The sequence below is a fragment of the Erinaceus europaeus genome, chromosome 9, assembly GCF_950295315.1.
Source record: "Erinaceus europaeus chromosome 9, mEriEur2.1, whole genome shotgun sequence".
Classification (NCBI taxonomy): Eukaryota; Metazoa; Chordata; class Mammalia; order Eulipotyphla; family Erinaceidae; genus Erinaceus; species Erinaceus europaeus.
In genome coordinates, this window is record NC_080170.1 from 120,276,886 (window position 1) to 120,298,499 (window position 21,614).

The window sequence follows — 21,614 nt, forward strand, 5'->3', positions numbered from 1 at the left end:
GTTTATATTGTTTACCTTAGTGATGTATTTGTTTCAGTGGCTAACATTCAAACATGTTTGAGGGCATCCGTAATCTTCAGTGTGGAATGTTAAATAACGCTTTTATACTGTATTTTGTACTATGATGTAACTCCCCTTCCTTATGGTTCGGCTGCTGTAACACTTGCCTGTGATGGGTGAAACACTTGCCTGTGATGGGTGAAGGGCTGTGCACCTTGTACTGTACTAGTTAGTACACAGTGGGTTCTGCTGGACAGATACTGACTGGGCCAGTGCTTGAGGTGATCAAGCAAGGTCTGCTCCACAGGGCTATGGCCACCTTGCCCCCCACCCCCCTTTTGAGGTTATACAAGAAAGAGAGGTATGTTATGTGATGATCAGTAGTACTAAGTCCTGCATTCCCATGAAAGTCACTTGGGCCATGAGAAGGGAGTTAAAATGAAGTCTCACTAGAATTCTACTGCAGAGGCCAAGTACATTTAGTAATGGCATTGAGTTGTGATATAATAGTTTTACTTTGATGTGCATTTTGAATTTCAGCTACACCTAGATAGATGTAAAATGATAATTAAAATGCTGTAACCAACTTATCTAATAAAATTGGCACCCAGCCACTATTTTGTTGACAATGAAAACGTTTTAAGTTTATGTTAATTTTTAGGGTCTAATAGACTATTTCATGTGTATTGCAGTGGTATTCAGATGCTATGTCTCTAAACTTTATTTTCAAAAGCTTACGGCCCAAATATAAACTTCTCTGGAATAAATGTGGTGTTTTCTTTTTCTGGGTTATGAAGTGAACACACACTTCTTTTCACTATACACACTACTCTTACCTGATGCATTTCACTTCTAAGTACTTTCATTAAAGAAAATTTGAAACACACACACACCTGGTAAGAACACTTAAGTACTACTCTGCCACGATAACTAACCAGACTTTACAACTCAAGACTACGCTGCACGGAAACAGTACTTTCATCCAAATTAAGATGCAGTTCATTTTTTTTTTTTTTTAAAAAAAAGGCTAATTTATTTGCAAATAACTATAATAGTGGGAAAGCAAGTATGGTAGAAGCATCAACCTGTATAGGTAAACTGGTAGATTTTGCCAAGAAGTCTGTAATTGCTGAGGGAATCCTGTTACTGCTAGGAAGCACCACCGTTCACTTTATATGTAATTAGTTGGAGGCATCTAGATTTCCCATTTAAATTAAGATCAGTTTTAGTCATCTTCCCTATCTGCATAATCTGAAAATAGGGGGAAGATGACTTTAAAAGCTGCCCCACTGATTAGTGTATGGAATGAAAGTCAGCCTTTGTAAACATCTGAATACTTGAATGCTATGTTCCATTTAGCTTCCAAAATGAAAATTTTAAAGCCAAAGGTATAGGAATCTTGGACTTCCTTGCTAGAAGACTTTTCCCTCAAAGATTCCTTTTAGGCTTACTTTGGTGTTCAGGATCTCCAACTATAAATGTAGTCGCTCATTTCCATATGCCGTAAAGATGATTTCCCCAGTGCTGGAATTTGACAAAGTTGATCCAGAGTCTTAGGGTGCAATCCACATTTAGCAAGTTCCACATGAACAGTATCCTGTGAAAATTTGCATATGCATCAGTAAAAAGGCGTTTTTTCATTCTCCCCACGGACCTCCCTCCCCCACCCCTCCAAAAAGTTTCTCACTACAGCACTGCTTAGCTCTTGTTTATAGTGGTGCTGGGGATTGAACCTGGACTTCAGAGCATAAGACACTGAAGTCTTTATTTACATAATCATTGTGAGATCTCAGACCCTTCCTGTCAAAAGTATCTGAACATGAGTTTTGAGTAATTACAAGGACAGTAACAAATGGCTTGTTTCTGATGACAAGGAAAAAGTCACTCCTCAACACATAGCATTTCTACAGACTCATGTAAGGCTCCAAAGTTTAATCCTCGGCACTACCATCAAAACAGTAGTGCTGTGGTAAGGGGGGAAAAAAACAACCTTTAATCATAGCCTTTAAAGGTGTCCATATTTGAGGTAAATCGTTAAATAAAAACCATGCTAAGTTTAGAAACACCTCAAGCTGTGAATCTGAGCACTACATAATCTCCACGTGTCAGAGGTCTATTCCTTTTAGTAAATATGACTGATTAAATACAGCTTAACCAGAAACACCAGTCTGGGTCGGCATAAATCAGTCATTTCCTCCAGCTAGTCCGACTACACCAGTTACAGCTAAGTTATACTCACAGCATTTGGTACTTGATCCACCGGAGGGTTGATATTGAATACAGCAGTTGGCTCGTGTGTGTACAGTCCTGCAGAGAATGACCCACTCTGTGCAGATTTGAGAAGCATGGTGATAGAATGCAGAGAATGAGGCATGACAGGCCCTGTTATCTCCAAACTGTACTGATCTCTGTATCCAGAAAGGGCTTGTGTCTTCACATTTACACTTCGTGCCTTCAAAATAAAGATTAAGGAATGGTACCCATCATCCAGCAAATGTTTGTCCCTATCCGATAACGTGTTGGCAAGTACTTCAGTTTGGGTTTTGGTCTCTGACACTTAAGAAATACAGTTCCTACAATGTAATGATTAAGATTTGCAGTCTGCAGCATCCTCTCCAAACTGAGACTTCTCAATTGGAGTATATTAGAGAACACACAACTTCTGCTATCTAATAATACATCTTTAGCAGACGATATCGGCAAAGTAAAGACTTGATTTGGTTGCTATTCATTTATCCGTAGTCCAATTCCTGAAATCTACAATTTTCTTTTTAAATGGTGAATTCAGCTTTTTAATTTTTTTAAATGTTTATTTATTTTATAGAGACAGCCAGAAATTGAGAGGAAGGGGGAGGTAAAGAGAGGAGACAGACACCTGCAGCACTGCTTCACTACTTGTGAAGCTTTCCCCCTGCAGATGGAGACCGGGGGCTCAAACCTTGCACACCATAACATGTGCGCACAACCAGGTATGCCACCACCTGGCCCCAAATCTACAATTTTTTAAAAAAACATTTATTTATTCTCTTTTGTTGCCCTTGTTTTATTGTTGTAGTTACTGATGTCGGTGTTCTTGGGTAGGACAGAGAAATGGAGAGAGGAAGGTAAGAGAAAGACACCTGCTTCACAGCTTGTGAAGCAACCCCCCTGCAGGTGGGAAGCTGGGGGCTTGAACCGGGATCTTTACCACCGGTCCTTGCGCTTTGTGCCACGTGCGCTTAACCCACTGTGCTACTGCCCGACTCCCAAATCTACAATTTTTTAACATAACATTTTTGGCTATGTCCTTTCATGGGGTAGGATATTAAGCAGATAAAGCAAGTTTTCCTTATGACCCAAAAAAGAAGTAAATGCCAAAATATTTGCCAGCAGATTATACTTATTCAATAATATCATACAATTCAAGTAAAACACAATATACATATTCTTTTGACAGAATTTTTTTTATGGCGAGGAAAGCAAGTATTACCAAAGAAGGGTAGGAGACAAAACCATTTTGAAGCATTTTTCTCAAGGCAGATGAAAAGACAAGTCATGAAGAAGCACGCAGAATCGCTTCTTCCCTTACCTTAAGCACCTGCATGGTGGCACCACGGAAGGCTATCGGAGACAGGAGGGTTGGTGGAAGTCCTGCCTGTGGACCTGAAGTAGCAATTAAACTTTTACAGTTGATCAAAAAATTGAGCAATGTAAAGGTGTTCGCTCCTTTCACCAGCACAACAGACTCAGGCCTGTGGTCCATCTGCACCTCATGCTTCTCTTTGCGACTGAAGAGGACGGTTAAGGAATGTGCTGACTGCAGGTTCCGTTACCAATGGGAAAAGCAGTTGTTTGGATTCGGAATCTGACTCACCCAGGATTGCCTACCCCCACTCCAAAACTGGAAACACTCTTCACTGCCAGTAAAGAGCATTCGTTTCGACACGATGATTTCTTGGGCTGGGAAACAGCTCAGCTGAATATGCATGCACTTTACCACGTGCGAGGTCTTAGGGCGAGCGCCCTGCACCAAATAGGAGCGCTGTGGATGGTGGCCAGGGGAGCTCCACTGATGGTGGAGCAGTGCTGTACTGTCACTCATGTCTTGACTTCCCTCCCTCTAACGTGAAGAACTGGCTTGCGGGTTTGCTCGTGTAGGAGGCCCAGTGCCTGGTGTATATCTATGTCACTGATCATCTGAATTTTCTAAAAAAAAAAAAAAAAAAAAAAAAAAATGACACCTACATTCTCGTTAAATATGTGCCTTCAACACAAAAATAAGTTCTGTCACTTAAAGTAACTTGTTTATCATTTATTGGTACTAGGGTATACTGACTTCAAGACATGATGGATAATTAATTTTAATAGCCTTAAGATAATTAGACATTGGGGGCCAGGCAATGGCATACCTGGTTGAGGGCACATGTTAGAATGCTCAAGGACCAGGGTTCAATCCCACAGTCCTCATATGCAGGGAGGGAAGCTCGACTTGCAGTGAAGCAGTGCTGCAGGTGTCATTCTTTCTTTCTTCCTAGCTCCTGTTGCCCTCTCAAGTTCTTTCTGTCCTATCAGATAAATAATGATAAATAAAATTAAAAAGATAATTTAAGATTATAGTTAAGGTCCTGGGCGGTGGTGCATGCACTGTGTAAGGTGCTGACCTTGGACACATGAAGTCCCAAGCCACAGTGTGCCAGAGTGATGCTCTGGTGTTCCCCCTCCTTATATTTTGCTGCCGAGTAAATATCTTTTGAAAAGAAGATTATAGTCCAAAGTGCCAGTCAAAGCCGAGTTGCTCACTAACTTAATTCAACAAACATCAACTTGTAGTTAACAGCAACTAAAAGGATACAGTTTGATAGAGAGTATGTCTGGCTTTTTGATCTTATCTTGCACACCCATCTCCTCTAGCCAGGATAAGCTTTCATCTTCATCATCATCACTAACTGCTTGCTCCCTAGGAAATTCTATAGTCAGAATTCCTGTTTTACAGTATTTCAACATTATAGAGTCTGTAAGTCACAGAATGATGGAAAAGGTTATTTTAATCACATACTCTCCATGCTCCAAGTTTGGTCCAGATGCTTGCTTCTCCTTGCGGCTGCTTTCTTTGATCAAAGGAAGGCAAAATTCAATACCTATATAAGAAAAGAAACAAGTAGCCAAGCTTTATTCTAAAAGAATTATTTTAAAATATTTTTTGCCTCCAGGGCTATTGCCAGGGCTAAGTTGCCGGCACTGCAAATCCAATGCAACTGGAGGCCATTTCTTCCTCATTTTTGTTACCCTTGTTGTTATTATTATTGATGTCCTTGTTATTGGATAGGACAGAGAGAAATGGAGAGAGGAGGGGAAGACAGACAAGCGGAGAGAAAGACAGATACCTGCAGACCTGCTTCACCACTTGTGAAGCGATCCCCCCTGCAGGTGGAGAACTGGGGGCTCGAACTAGGATCCTTACGTCAGTCTTTGCACTTTGCATCATGTGCACTTACCCCACAGCGCTACTGCCTGGCCCCCTAAAAGAATTTTTAACAGGGGTACCCTACTTTTAGATAAAGGGACTGGAATGTGTGTGTTTTTACACTTACCTATTCAAACAGTAGCTTTCAAGCTCTATAGACAGCAAGCCACAATATACAAGTGTACCTACCAGCTTGCTGGACAGACACGTTCAGGCAACAAATTCCCATTATGTGTAACTTTTTCATATATTCTACTCTGAATTATTGTTAAAAGTGCTAAGTGAAGAGTACCTGCCTGGCATGTGTAATGTTTTGAGTGCAATCCCCAACACTGGGTTAAAAAAGCCACGTGGTGCTCTGGTTTTTACCTTGTTCTTTCGAAAGAAACGCCAAGTTCCTAGTGTGTAGCCCCATCACATTATTAAAAAAGGTAATATATAAAGAGGGAGAGAGACAGTGATTTGAAGCCAAGAGGGCGTTGGAAAATGTTTATTAATAGCATGGCTCATACTTGAAAAACCTCATTTACCTTCATTTTTCATAGCTTCTCTCAGACCTCTTGTTGTAGGAGATATGAGAGCTGTGATCACATCAGTTCCTGCTAATCCTGCAGCCCGGAACAGGATGGTAAATTGATAGGTGCAAACGTAGAAATAGGGACAAAGTTTAGTCTTCAGAAGATTATATAAAGATGCAAAGCTCACAGACCTATGAGACAAAGATAATAGTTTTGAGCCATTAGAAAGTCAGGCAATAGCGCGGCAGGTTAAGCGCAGCTAGTACAAAGCACAAGGATCCTGGTTCGAGCCCCCGGCTCCCCACCTGCAAGGGAGTCGCTTCACAGGCGGTGAAGAAGGTCTGCAGGTGTCTTTCTTTCTTTCCCCCACTCTGTCTCCTCTCCTCTCTCAACTTCTCTTTGTCCTATCCAACAACAATGACATCAATAATAATAATAACTACAACAATAAAACAGGGCAACAAAAGGGGATAAATAAATATTTAAAAAAAAGAGGGAGTCGGGCTGTAGCGCAGCGGGCTAAGCGCAGGTGGCGCAAAGCACAAGGACCGGCGTAAGGATCCCAGTTCGAGCCCCCGGCTCCCCACCTGCAGGGGAGTCGCTTCACAAGCGGTGAAGCAGGTCTGCAGGTGTCTATCTTTCTCTCCTCCTCTCTGTCTTCCCCTCCCTCTCTCCATTTCTCTCTGTCCTATCCAACAACAACAACAACAATAATAACTACAACAATAAAACAACAAGGGCAACAAAAGGGAATAAATAAATAAATATAAAAAAAAAAGATTAAAAAAAAATTTTTTTAAAGAAATTCAAGAAACATCTAAAATTCAGTTGTGTATAGTCTTAAAGTAGCACATACACTACAGATAACAGTTTAGGGCGCCGGGCGGTAGCACAGCAGGTTAAGCCCTTGTGGTGCAAAGCACAAAGACCGGCGTAAGGATCCCGGTTCGAGCCCCCGGCTCCCCTACAGGGGAGTCGCTTCATAGGCGGTGAAGCAGGTCTGCAGTTGCTTCTCTTTCTCTGCCTCTCCTCTTTCGATTTCTCTCTGTTCTGTCCAACAGTAATAGTAAAAATAACACTGCTAAACAGCAAGGGCAACAAAAGGGAAAAAAATGGCCTCCGAGGGGAAAAAAAAAAAGAAAAGATAACAGTTTGGCTTTTTGCTGTCATCAATACATACAATGTGGCTTTTAAGGGACTCACTGATGACACCAGAAAGCTAGAATAACGTTCTCATTTCAACACTAACCAATTTATCACTCCCTTTTTCTAAAAGCCTTAATGAGAGAAGGCGAGACAAGAGAGCATGCTCTGGCATGTGCTATGCTAGGGTCACATCTAGGATGCGACACAATTTCCAGAACCTGCCCATTCGGCCATCTCTTTGGCTCCACTGTATTTTATTTATTTATCTATTATTGGACAGGGAGAAATTGGGAGGGCAGGGGGAAATAGAGAGGGAGAGAGACAGAGAGACACCTGCATTCCTGCTTCACTGCTGGCTAAACTTACCCCTGCAGGTGGGGACCAGGGGCTTGAACCTGGGTCCTTGTGCACTGTAATGTGTGCACTTAACCCATGCACGATCCCCTGGCCCGCACCACATTTTTAAAGCGGTGCTTTGGTCTCTCTTGCATAAAACGAATACGTCTTTAAGCAAAACTTAATTAATGATGAGAGACGGGTGGTGGCACACCCAGCTGAGTGCACACATTACCATGCACAGGGACCCCGGTTCAAGCCCGTCTTCAACTGCGGGTGGCAGGTTCCTCAGCGGTGAAGCAGTGTTACAGGTGACTGTCTCCTTTCCTACCTCCCACACCCCCTCAATTTCTGTCTTTAGCCAATAAATAAACACATTAAAACAAACAAGAGACCTTAACTGATAATTCCTTGCTGATTTTCTCTGAACAAATCTGTTGACAAGAGCAGTCACTGGGGAGCTGGGCAGTAGTGCAGCGGGTTAAGCCCACGTGGCGAGAAGTGCAGGGACCGGCATAAGGATCCTTGTTCCAGCCCCCGGCTCCCCACCTGCAGGGGAGTCGCTTCACAGGCGGTGAAGCAGGTCTGCAGGTGTCTATCTTTCGCCCTCCCTATCTTCCCTTCCTCTCTCCATTTTTTTCTGTCCTATCCATCAACAACAACAACAGCAATAACAACAACAACGATAAACAACAAGGGCAACAAAAGGGGAAAAAATTAAAAATAAATAAATCAATAACATAAAAAAAAGAGCAGTCACTGATAAACAATAAATAATGTCTCCTCTATATACTGTTAGCCCCATACACCTTCCACTTGTGTATTAAGAACAAGTAAGTAAGAGCTAACTTGCATGTACATGCTTTCTGAGGCTACAAACATTCTTCTGAGAGAATACAAGCGTTGACTAATCTTACCAGTCATTCATTAAAGTGGACTGCAGAGTATCATCATCTGACCAGGGGCTTATCTTTCCAGACATTTTCCTATCAGCCCCAATTCGAGGGAACAGGGGGAGCCAAGAAAAGGCAGGATGGAGCCAATAGGTGAGGCTCTGCTGGAAGGCGCAGCGGAGCTCAGTGCAGAGTCTGGGGTCCTGAGAAAGATGACATGATGTGAGATGGGGTGGGGGTGGTGGCGGCGGCTGTTTTTTCCCCTCATTAGAAGAGAATTCCATTCGAAGGGCAAAACATCCCCCCACCTGCAGAGAGGTCGCTTCGCATGCGGTGAAGCAGGTCTGCAGGTGTCTGTCTTTCTCTCCCACTCTGTCTTCCCCTCCTCTCTCCATTTCTCTCTGTCCTATCCAACAACAACGATAAAACAAGGGCAATAAAAGGGAATAAATAAATACTCAAAAACTATTTAAAAAAGAGAAAGAGAAAGGCAAAATATATCCCAAACACCTAAGAATCTTTAGTGATACTTGTAGAGAATTATTAGTGACTATTACAAGGCCTAATGGGCTGTCTGCTGGGAAAATCTTTTCTGGTGGCGACTGCAGTCAGTTAAGCTATACGCGAGATAGTTTAAATCAGATACTTAGGGAGCCGGGCGGTAGCGCAGCGGGTTAAGCGCATGTGGCGCAAAGTGCAAGGACCGGAGTAAGGATCCCCGATTCGAGCCCCCGGCTCCCCACCCGCAGGGCGGTCGCTTCACAGGCGGTGAAGCAGGTCTGCAGGTGTCTCTCTTTCTCTCCCTCTGTTTCTCCCTCCTCTCTCGACCTCTCTCTGACCTGTCCAACAACGACAACAGCAAGAATATCAACAATAATGATGATGAAGGGGAACAAAAGGGGGAAAAAATTAAGATAAATAACTAAATGAGATACTTAAGCGGGACCATGTGGTGGCACACCCGGTGGAGTGCATGCATGAAAGTGTTCAGGGACCAAGTTCAAGCCCTGGCTCCCCACGTGCAGTGGGGGCTGCTGGTGTCTGCCTTTCTTTTTAGGGAATTGCATTCTCTCTCTCTCTTTTTATACCAGAGCACTGCTCAGCTCTGGTTTATGGTGGTGCAGGAGATTGAACCTGGGACTTTGGAGCCTCAGGGATGAGAGTCTCTTTGCATAACCACTATGCCAACCCCCCTGCCCATGTTTTTCTCCCTGTCTCCCTCCCTCCTCTTTCCTTCTGAATTTGTCTCAAAACAAATAAAAGCACTTTGAAAACATTGTTTTTAAAGAGATACTTAAATGAGACGAAAATGTTTTCCTATGCTACCATTCTCAAGACCAGTGATTATCTTTGCTATCATGAGGACAGGGAAGCAACGCTGTGCTCAACTCCCCACCCAACACTGTTTCAAAAATCTTCAGTAGAAACTGATGAGACGGGAGTCGGGCAGTAGTGCAGCAGGTGGCGCACAGCGCAAGGACCCACATAAGGATCCCGGTTCGAGCCCCCGGCTCCCCACCTGCAAGGGAGTCGCTTCACAGGCAGTGAAGCAGGTCTGCAGGTGTCTGTCTTTCTCTCTCCCCTCGCTGGCTTCCCCTCCTTGCTCCATTTCTGTCCTATACAACAACAAAAGCAACTACAACAATAAAACAACAAGGGCAACAAAAAGGGATATTAAAAATAAAAAAAGGAATGGAAATAAACTGATGAGGCGAAGTCTTAGAGACAGCTCTGTGGGCAGAGGGCATGTCTTTTTTTTTTTTTTTTTTGCCTCCAGGTTATCGCTGGGGCTCAGTGCCTACATTACGAATCCACTGCTCCTGGAGGCCATTTTTCCTATTTTGTTGCCTTTGTTGTTGTCATTATTGTTGCTACTGATGATATTGTCAAATAGGACAGAGAAATCAAAAGAGGAGAAGAGAGGAGAGAGGGGGAGAGAAAGATAGACACCTGAAGACCTGCTTTACTATTTGTGAAATAACCCCCCTGCAGGTGGGGAGCCGAGGGCTCGAACCAGGATCCTTAAGTTGGTCCTTATGTTTTGCGCCAAGTACATTTAACCTGCTGCACTACCGACCCCCTCAGAGGGCATGTCTTAATGTGCATGAGACTTTCTGTTCCATCCCAGCACTACGTGGGAGTGCCAAGAACAGAATTATTAAGGGGCCAGAAGGTGGCACATCTGATCATAAAGAACATATCACAATATGCAAGGACCGGGGTCCACACAACTGGCCCCCACCTGCAAGTCAGGGAAACTTGAGGAGCGGTGAGGCAGTGCTTTACATGTCTCTTTCATTTCGCTCTGTTTTCCCCACTCCCCTCTCAATTCTTGTGCCCACTGAAAACAAATAAATAAAACAACACAAACTACAGAAGCGACAAAACAGATTCTGCGAATTACAAACCACCTGGATTTCCTGACAAAGATGGGTCAAGCGAGGCCTGTTTTATGTATTGCTCTCTCTGATGAATGCTGGGGAATCAGCCCTGGGTCTCACATTAATGCAGTACTGGGGGAAGCGTACAGGGCAACAAGGATGACAGAGGACCTAGTGGGGGTTGTACTGTCATATGGAAAACCGAGAAATGTTCTGCATGTACAAACTATTGTATTTACTGCTGAATGTAAAACATTAATCCCCCAATAAATTTAAAAAAATTAAAAAAACATGCAATACTACAGAGCTGTCTCCTCAGTTCAATTTACTCTCTCTAAATTTATCTACCTTTCTTTTAAACATCTTATTTATTAATGAGAAAGATAGGAGAGAGAGAACGAACCAGACATCTTTCTGCTACATGTGCTGCTGGGGATCGAACACAGGACCATATACTTGAGAGTTCAATGCTTTATCCGCTGCACCACCTCCTGGACCACAGTATATATGTGTATATATATATATATATATATATATTTTTTTTTTTTTTTTTTGACAGGAACCCTAAAGCACCACTATAGCATCCATGGAGTTTCTCTGGTACTGTTCATAGTATTCTCATATGGTGTTGGGGATTGAACCAGGACCTCAAGTTTGCAAAGCATATGCTTTACCGGCTGAGCCAACTCTTGGTGGCTACTTTTAACCCACTTCTAGTTGATGAGCTGCTTTAAAGAAATGCAAATTCATTTCTCCACAATCATCTGACCACTCGTTAGTGCACTACTGTAAACAGAGTACACATTAAGTAATAAAACCAATCAAATTGGGAGTCGGCAGCACAGCGGGTAAAGCGCAGGTGGCACCAAGCGCAAGGACCAGGGTAAGGATCCCGGTTCGAGCCCCCGGCTCCCCACCTGCAAGGGAGTGAAGGAGTCGCTTCACAGGCGGTGAAGCGGGTCTGCAGGTGTCCATCTTCCTCTCCCCCCTGTCTTCCCCTCCTCTCTCCATTTCTCTCTGTCCTATCTAACAGCGATGACATCAATAATGACTACAACAACAATAAAAATTAAAGACAAGGGCAACAAAAGGGAAGATAAATAAATATATGTAAAAAAAAAAAGGCAGGGGGTCAGGTGTTAGCGCAGCAGGTTAAGCACATGTGGCACAAAGTGCAAGGACAGGCATAAGGATCCTGGTTTGAGCCCCCGGCTCCCCACCTGCAGGGGGTCGCTGCCCAGGTGGTGAGATAGGTCTGCAGGTGTCTATCTTTCGCTCCCTCTCTCTGTTTTCCCCTCCTCTCTCCATTTCTCTCTATCCTATGCAACAACAATGGCATTAATAACAACAACACTAATAATAACCACAACAAGGGCAACAAAAGGGAAAAAATAGCCTCCAGGAGCAGTGGATTCATGGTGTAGGCACTGAGCCCCAGCAATAACTCTGGAGAAAAAATAGCCAGTCAAATAATTCACCTTTGCAATCCTATTCCTCAATTTCTTCTATTTTCTTTTTTTTTTTTTAATGACACAGGAAAGGATGATGTAGTTCAAACAGTTGCTGCTGGCAACACTGACAGTTCTCTACATATAATAGAAACTCAATCTGATTAACAATAAATTAATTAACAATTCCCAAGTCTGTCAGAAAAACCTAAAATGGAAAAACCTGCAGCATCTTACAGAGAAGTAAATTTTAGACTCAACTTTGTGAATGTGAAGCACAGCTATGTTCTTTTAGAATTACCTGTATTTTTTGAGGCAAAGTCACTTCTGTCGCCCTACAATGCTGGATGAGACCTTGAGCTTCTTCCTGGGCTTTCAAATGATCTGCCCAGGTAAAGGGTTGAGAAGAGGTGAAAAGGAGTCGAGTTTTAATACTCCAGTCCACAGGTAATTCAGTCCTATCTGAGGACAGAATATCAGATTCGGAGAATGAGACCTGTGAAGTCTTGTAGAAAACAGAACACAAAAGTTAGGTTAGCTCCAACAAAATCGCTTCAGTATGCAGATGTAATCCACTAACATTGTGACATGTCAGAGTTGTGTGAACTGAAAATACACCACACACCCAAAAGGACTTTCGGAAGCCGCTCCAACAAACAAGTAGGGGGCAGAGATTTTGTTGTTTAGAGGCATAGGAGTCTTAGAGTTTTAGTCTATATAGTCATATACTGGTTTACTTATAAAAGTCATTTCCTGTAATTATGACCACACTCTTAAATAATGTATTGGTACTGTTATCAAAGCAGAGATCTTCCAAGTGCTTTTAAAAAAAAGCACCTGCGCTGGGGTTAGGGATTGACCTTGCGATGTCCATGTCCAGAAGAGAAGCAATTACAGAAGCCAGACCTCCCACCTTCTGTGCTCTCTGAAGATTTTTGGTCCGTATTCCCAGGAGGGAAGAAATGTAAGCGGAAGATGACCAGAGGGCTTTGAACCCCAATTCCATCAGGACCCAGAGAGAGAAGAGGAAAAAAAGAACATTTAGAAATCGTAGTAGGTGGGGAGTCGGGCGGTAGCGCAGCGGGTTAAGCGCACGTGGCACAAAGCGCAAGGACTGACTAAGGATCCTGGTTCAAGCCCTCGGCTCCCCACCTGCAGGGGAGTCGCTTCACAGGCGGTGAAGCAGGTCTGCAGGTGTCTGTCTTTCTCTCCCCCTGTCTTCCCCTCCTCTCTCCATTTCTCTCTGTCCTATCCAACAATGATGACATCAATAACAATGATAATAACTACAACAATAAAACAAAAAGGGCAACAAAAGGGAATAAATAAATAAATATTTTTTAAAAAGTAGTAGTAGGTGTAGGAAGAGAATGGTAGGAAAACATGGGCAAATGTGTATATAAATATATAGTTATACAAATAATAGTCAACCCATATTTGTGACCTGGGGAGAATTACTGCAGTTTCCAATAGAGGGAATGGGACGTAGAACCGGTGGTGGGAATGGTGTGGATTTGTACTGCTATGATGTCATAATTTTTAAATCAATATTAAATCACTAATAAAAATAATAGTAAATATCTATTTTAAAAAGCACCTGAAAAGTCTCTAAAATCAAGGTTAAGTAGCTCCTGCAGTATGGTAACTTTTTTTTTTTTTCCTCCAGGGTTATCGCTGGGGCTGGGTGCCTGCACTATGAATCTACTGTTCATAGAGGCTATTTTTTTTCCTTTTTTTTGCCCTTGCTGTTCATTGTTGTTGTTGTCATTGTTGTTGGATAGGACAGAGAGAGATGGAGAGAGGAGGGGAAGACAGAGAGGAGAGAAAGATAAACACCTGCAGACCTGCTTCACCGTTTGTGAAGTGACCCCCTTGCAGGTGGAGAGCTGGGGGCTCCAACTGGGATCCTTATGCCGGTCTTTGTGCTTTGTGCCAAGTGCACTTAACCCACTGCACAACAACCACTGGTTCCCAGTATGGTAACTTTTTTTTTTTTTTTTTAATAATTTATTTCTTTATTGGGGAATTAATGTTTTACATTCAACAGTAAATACAATAGTTTGTACATGCATAACATTCCCCAGATTCCCATTTAACAATACAACCCCCACTATGTCATTTATCATCCTTCATGGACCTGTCTTCTCCCCACCCACCCACCCACCCCAGAGTCTTTTACTTTGGTGCGATACTCCAATTCTATTTCAGGTTCGACTTGTGTTTTCTTTTCTGATCTTGTTTTTCAACTTCGGCCTGAGAGTGAGATCATCCCATATTCATCCTTCTGTTTCTGACTTATTTCACTCAACATGATTTTTTCAAGGTCCATCCAAGATTGGCTGAAAACGGTGAAGTCACCATTTTTTACAGCTGAGTAGTATCCCATTGTGTAGATAGACCACAACTTGCTCAGCCACTCATCTGCTGTTGGACACCTGGGTTGCTTCCAGGTTTTGGCTGTTACAAATTGTGCTGCCAAGAACATATGTGTACACAGATCTTTTTGGATGGGTGTGTTGGGTTCCTTAGGATATATCCCCAGGAGAGGAATTGCAGGGTCATAGGGTAGGTCCATTTCTAGCCTTCTGAGAGTTCTCCAGACTGTTCTCCACAGAGGTTGGACCAACTGACATTCCCACCAGCAGTGCAGGAGGGTTCCTTTGACCCCACACCCTCTCCAGCATTTGCTGCTGTTACCTTTTCTAAGTAAGGCTCTTATAGACCACATATAAGAAACATCTCCTGACCTCTATACTTTATCTCTATCATGTTTTCCTGCCCTTTTAAGTAAATTCCATCTGTATAATAATGAACCCAGGTTGAAGACTACTTGTTCAAAATGCCTAATTCTAGGCCTGCTTCAGACTGGGGTCAGGATATAACTACTACATCTTGCAGAGAAAGTTCTTTTCAATGGCTGGTGCCATCTCTACAACCCTGGTAGAGATAGTTCTCTGAGGACTCTCTGCGAAAGCTACTACCCAAGTGAAATGCTTCTGAGAAACACACATTTATAAGAAAGGAACAGCTACCTATGACACTTGGAAAAAGTATTACCTGGAGTAATCCCGTAGCAGTACTTTCAGGCAACTTCTCTTCCCAGAGCAAATCCTTTTCTTGATTAGACTCTAAAAACTGAGGTTAAGAAAATCGGGTCGTTTAAAGCTTAAATGATGTCGGAGTTTGCCATAAATATGAACGGAGTCCCCTTAGTAAATGTGCTTCTCAATGAGTACAAGGCAAGATCTCGCAGACAACCGCAGCAAGGCATCAGTGTTTTGCCCCAGCTTTCTACCTGAACTCAAAACTGTGGGTTGGGGATCTGTGCATGAAAAATAAAGATGCGTGGTCCGGAAGGTGGCACAGTGGATAAAGAAAGCACTGGACTCTCAAGCATGAGGTCCCGAGTTTGATCCCCAGCAGCACATGTACCAGAGTGATGTCTGGTTCTTTCTCTCTCTCTCTCTCTCTCTCTCCTATCTTCTCATAAATAAATAAATGAAATCTTCAAAAATAAGGATGCATGTATCTCTGATCAAGATTAAAAAGAAAAAAAAAAAAAGACTATCTCAGGAAGCCAAGCACAAATTACCCCCCAGTTATCTGTGCAGTTATTGAGGTCCAGCAAGGGGAGGTGCTCACACAAGCCAAGAAAGTTGGGGATCCATCACCCCCCCCCCCCCACACACACACACACAAAGGGCAGCCAGCAGCACTCCTGGGCTCGAGGCTCCAGGCTGAACAGCCATCCCTCCTGAACTCCCCACCCCCATCCCACCTGCCACCCACAGACTCAAGCACCCCTCAAATTACTCAGAGCGCCCTCTCAGAGACCCCACACCCTTAGAAGCTGCCCCCCAAAACACCATCTTCAGAATCCTTGGCTGCCAAACAGCCAGAGTCCAGGAGACCACCCGCCTCATCAGAGTACTCTCTAACCCGTGCACCCCAAAATTCCATTCCTCAGAGCACCCCAGAGGATGGGGGACACCCACAATCTCAGCAAACCACCCCCTCGAACCTCCGACATTTCTCAGAATAGTTCCCTGGAGCATCTAGAGGCGGGGACCCCCATCTCTCAGAAGTTCCGGGAACCACTCCCAGCCCTGAGCAGCCCTGGGACCCCCAGAGCCCTCAGAGCACCCAGGGACAGGGACCCCAAGCCCTCAGGGACAGGGACCCACAGAGTCCTCAGGGAAAGGAACCACCAACATCCAACAGAACAAGGGATAGGACCCCCACAGCCCTCAGAGCACCCAGGGACAGGGACCCCCAGCACTCAGAGCACCCAGGGACAGGGACCCCCAGCACTCAGAGCACCCAGGGACAGGGACCCCCAGCACTCTGAGCACCCAGGGACAGGGACCCCCAGCACTCAGAGCACCCAGGGACAGGGACCCCCCAGCACTCAGAGCACCCAGGGACAGGGACCCACAGCCCTCAGAGCACCCAGGGACAGGGACCCCCCAGCACTCAGAGCACCCAGGGACAGGGACCCACAGCCCTCAGAGCACCCAGGGACAGGGACCCCCCAGCACTCAGAGCACCCAGGGACAGGGACCCCCAGCACTCAGAGCACCCAGGGACAGGGACCCCCAGCCCTCAGAGCACCCAGGGACAGGGACCCCACAGCATTCAGAGCACCCAGGGACAGGGACCCCCACCAGCCCTCAGAGCACCCAGGGACAGGGACCCCCCAGCACTCAGAGCACCCAGGGACAGGGACCCCCAGCACTCAGAGCACCCAAGGACAGGGACCCCCAGCACTCAGAGCACCCAGGGACAGGGACCCCACAGCATTCAGAGCACCCAGGGACAGGGACCCCCACCAGCCCTCAGAGCACCCAGGGACAGGGACCCCCACCAGCCCTCAGAGCACCCAGGGACAGGGACCCCACAGCATTCAGAGCACCCAGGGACAGGGACCCCCCAGCCCTCAGAGCACCCAGGGACAGGGACCCCCAGCCCTCAGAGCACCCAGGGACAGGGACCCCCAGCCCTCAGAGCACCCAGGGACAGGGACCCCCAGCACTCTGAGCACCCAGGGACAGGGACCCCCAGCACTCAGAGCACCCAGGGACAGGGACCCCCAGCACTCTGAGCACCCAGGGACAGGGACCCCCAGCACTCAGAGCACCCAGGGACAGGGACCCCCCCAGCACTCAGAGCACCCAGGGACAGGGACCCCCAGCACTCAGAGCACCCAGGGACAGGGACCCCCAGCACTCAGAGCACCCAGGGACAGGGACCCCCACCAGCCCTCAGAGCACCCAGGGACAGGGACCCCCCAGCCCTCAGAGCACCCAGGGACAGGGACCCCCCAGCCCTCAGAGCACCCAGGGACAGGGACCCCCAGCACTCAGAGCACCCAGGGACAGGGACCCCACACCCTTCGGAGCACCCCAGACACCGAGTACCTCCCGTCACTACTCGGCGCACCCCAGGGCGGAAGCCCCACCCCGAGCACCCCGGAACCCACGCTCGTCGTGGCACCCCAGCCCGGCGGCCCCGATCGCCCCGTCTCCTGAGCAGCCGCAGAGCCCCAGAGGCGGACTCACCGGGCCGCGGGCTGGGGCCGGGCCGTCGGGGCCCTCGGCGGCGGCGGCGGGCGGCCGGTTGTCCAGGCGGGCGAAGGGGTTTCTGCGCGCCGGCGCGGGGCCGCCGCCTCTGCTCGCCGCCGGGAAGGGGCGCAGGGGCAGCCCGGCCGCCAGTGCGGCGCGGAGGGCCGCGGGCTCGCTCCGCTCCCCGGCCGCCGCCTCGGGCCCCGCGCTCCGCGGCCGCTTCCTCCGCAGCCGCAGGGTCTCGGGCGGCCGCTTGAAGCCGGGCGAGTAGCCGGGCAGCGGGAGCGCCATGCGCGCGGACCCAGCGGCAGCCCCGCCCGACAGCCCGCACCGCGCTTCCCGCGCGCGCCGGCCCCGCCCCGCCCCGCCCCGCCCCGCCCCGCCCGGGGACCCGGATGCAGCCGGAGCAGGTGCGGCCCGGCCCCTCCGCCCTGCGCGGGAAGGAGATCCTGAGCAAGCCTGCAGCCAGGGCCTGTGGCGGGGAGACGGGGACCTCGAAAACAAGACTAAGCTGGGAGGGCTTCAGAAAGGAAGGTGCTGACAGTGGAGGTGCTACAAAAGGTCGTCACCATTATTGGGACAGTAAAGCAAACAGACTTTGTAGCAGCTTTGCCAATAACAGCGGCGCGGCGGGCAAGGGACGTGACAGCAGCTGCACAGGCGAAGACACAGACAAAACACCCGCAAAAACCCTGTGGGCAGAACACCCCCTTAGAGGCGATGCAATCGGCTTGACCCGCGGGACAGTCATCTCTCCTAGACTTTTCAAGAGCTGGAACAGGCTTGAAAACCGCAACGACTTGCTTTTGATCGTCCTGGGCTTTTCCGCACAATTTCCACGGAGACTCTGGCTCCCCGAATTCCGGGTTCATCCCGCTCACGTCCAAGGAAGAACAAACTTAGAACTGAACGACTTGCTTTTTTCTCCCGGGGTTTTTCTGAACAACTTCCATGGCGACTTTTGCCCCGTAGAACGGGATGGGTTCGTCCAGCTGAGGTCTGAGAAAGGAGGACATTAGGACTGTCAGGTGTGGTCAGTTAAACATGAAGACAGCACTGCTACAAGAGGCGGCTGACGGCTGCTATAGTTGGATCCTGTTACTTTAAATAATTCAGCTAAATATGTCCAAACGTAACCAGTTCGATCTTAAAGGGAAAATATTTACTTCTTCCACTTTTTAAAATATACTTATTCTCTTTTGTTGCCCTTGTTTTATTGTTGTAGTTATTATTGTTGTCGCTGTTGGATAGGACAGAGAGAAATGGAGAGAGGAGGGGAAGACAGAGAGGGGGAGAGAAAGACAGACACCTGCAGACCTGCTTCACGGCTTGTGAAGCGACTCCCCTGCAGGTGGGGAGCCAGGGCTAGAACCAGGATCCTTACGTCGGTCCATGCGCTTTGCGCCACGTGGGCTTAACCAGCTGCTACCGCCCAACTCCCTCACTTTTTAAATAATCAGGTTCAACTGCAAAATGATACTTTCTCCTCTTCCCAAGTTTTGGGTTATTTCAAGTTGCTTTGGGAGGAGTGAAGAGAATGCAGTACTGTATAAATGATAGGAAAAACATGTGAACCAGTTCTCTTAGAGAATACTTGAAGTGTATCAGAAGAAACACTTTAAGAAATATTAAAGGACATCTATCTTAACAAATTAATGAAACATGGAGGAGGCAATTAGTGTATCGGGGAAGGAGGAATTGGAAGAAATGTCTGCTTTATCCCTTTGAGAACAGAAAGATAAACAAGAGCATACCTAAAAACACCAGCTGATAACTTCTCCATCACGTCTTTTAAGATGCGTAGAATCGTTAAGGAGGCATAGTAAAGGAGTGAGGATTAAATAAAATGACTCATCAAGTTACCACCTGTTTATTTTTTTTTAACCTATCACATATTCAATTAATTTTTTTTTTATTGTCCGCAAGGTTATTGCTGGGTTCAGTGCTGGTACTATGAACGCACCAATCTTGAGGCCATTTTTCCTCCTCTCCCCCTTCTATATATATTTTTTATTAGATAGAAGAGAAATTGAGAGAGGATGAGGAGGTAGAGAGACACCTGTAGATCATGAAGCACCCCCCTTGCAGGTGGTGACAGGGTGCCTGAACCCAGGTCCTTCCTTGCTCTTAGTGATGATATATGTGCTAAACTGGGTGTGCCATGGTCCAACCCCAACATATTCAAACTACAAGTTACAGAAATTCAGATGGAAACTGGGGTCTGATGTGAGATGCCGTCTACAGATAAATGATGAAAGTAGCTGGTCCCCAGTGCCTGAGCTTACAATTGTGACAGGTTCGTTTTGTTTGAAAATAACTTTAACACTCATATCTTTGCTTTAGCTATACTTTTTTTTCTTCATTTCTCCTTTCACTTTCTTTCTTTCTTTCTTTTAACTGAATTGGATATAGACTCAACACGTGTACATGGGAAGGGCAGAAGTTTTGTGTGTGTGCTATGTGTCACCCAAATATAGAATATCTAGCCATTTAATTGAAATGACTGAGCATATGTAGTTCCACACACTGAATAATTATTTATTGCACATCATCCACAACTGGAAAGATTAAATCACACTTGGCAACTTGTGTGAACAGACTGGGGCAAGAGATTGGGGTTGGGGGACTGCACTCCGACTGATTCAAGCCTGGCTTCTCCCATGGAAACTGTGAAACAAACCCAGGAAGGTTACCTCCCACACATAGTCGCCTCTAGTGCTGACATTCCATGGTGTGAGTGTTGTTGGCTTGTAATTGGTAAACACTGTAATAGCCTGGCTTAGGGGGCGGTAGTAGAAGCATTGATGCTCGCATTACCAAGTGCAAGGACTGGGGTTTGAGCCCCATGGTTCTTTTCACAAGCGTGAAGATTTCTCACTATCTCCCCTGCTTTCTCATTCTTATGTATTCTTTTTATTTATTGATTTGTTTGTTGGATAGAGACAGACATCTGGATGGAAAGAGAAGCTAGAGGGGGAGACCTACAGCACTGTTTCTGCTTGCAAAGTTTCCCCCTGCAGGTGGCGATCAGGGCTTGAACCTGGATCCTTGTGCATTATAACATGTGTGCTCTACTGGGTGCACCATCACTGGGTCCTGCATCAGTACTCTTAAAAAAGCACCTGATGCACCCCACTCTCTCTCCCTGCCCCAGTTCTGAATTCTCTTGTGCCATGACACTATCCTGGCATCAGGATGCAGGCTCTCCTGGCGATGTGTAAGCTTCATGACATTTCAAAAGCCAGATAAAACCTTCCATGCTTCCCATTCAGAAACAGGTTGACACCACCTGGGTGAGAACCCTTTGTCCTCTTTTATAACCATGTGCATCATTTCAACTATGAAAAATGGATAATAATATGGCTTATGTTTCATGGGAATTTTTTTAAAGTTGAATATTCACAAGCACTTGGAGTAATGGCACGCTCAACAAATGTTAACAGCTATTGTTACCTATTACCACCATAATTAAAGAACTTAATGATGGGGAGTACAGGATAAATTTCAATTTGGTAGACCAAGAAAAGGATATAGAGATATTTTCCCTGTCGTGCATTTGACAAATTCCACACTTCATCATTCAGGAAGGCCACCGTTGCTCCCTTGAGGAACAGGCTATGGCTATCTGGAGGGTCCAACTAGGGTAGAATGCACAAAGGGTGATCAATTACTGTGAACTTAACAGCAGAGCGACGGCTGAAATCATGAATCTGAAAAACTTCTACACAAGGCAAACACCCAATGATAATCAGCATACAAACTTCAATCATAATACCTAAATGACAATGCTCTTTTTTTAATTCACTTGTCCAAAAATGGTAGAAGAGGCAAGTCAGACACATAGCCAAAGCAGAATACTGTGATGAAGCAGGAGAGAGAGAATGAGAG

General features: G+C 46.0%; 2 protein-coding genes across 3 annotated transcripts in view; both read right to left on the reverse strand.

Moving 5' to 3' along the window:
• Positions 1-455: 455 nt before the first annotated feature.
• Positions 456-18,017, reverse strand: DONSON (DNA replication fork stabilization factor DONSON). The gene is made up of 10 exons (XM_060198646.1): positions 17,724-18,017; positions 15,223-15,300; positions 12,467-12,670; positions 8,361-8,539; positions 5,974-6,152; positions 5,036-5,117; positions 4,832-4,936; positions 3,569-3,767; positions 2,240-2,452; positions 456-1,597 (listed from the first exon to the last, which is right to left on the reverse strand). The coding sequence occupies exons 1-10, from the start codon at positions 18,015-18,017 to the stop codon at positions 1,460-1,462; spliced, it is 1,671 nt and encodes a 556-aa protein (XP_060054629.1). The 3' UTR covers positions 456-1,459.
• A 259-nt stretch (positions 18,018-18,276) lies between these two features.
• Positions 18,277-21,614, reverse strand: part of CRYZL1 (crystallin zeta like 1) — a 46,250-nt gene continuing 42,912 nt past the window's right edge. For both annotated transcript variants that reach the window (XM_060198658.1, XM_060198660.1), the window contains exons 11-13: positions 21,259-21,364; positions 19,481-19,526; positions 18,277-18,725 (exon numbers count right to left, since the gene is read on the reverse strand). In XM_060198658.1, coding sequence (XP_060054641.1) covers positions 18,626-18,725; positions 19,481-19,526; positions 21,259-21,364 — 252 coding nt within the window. In that variant the 3' untranslated portion in view covers positions 18,277-18,625. The remainder of the gene's footprint in view (positions 18,726-19,480; positions 19,527-21,258; positions 21,365-21,614) is intronic.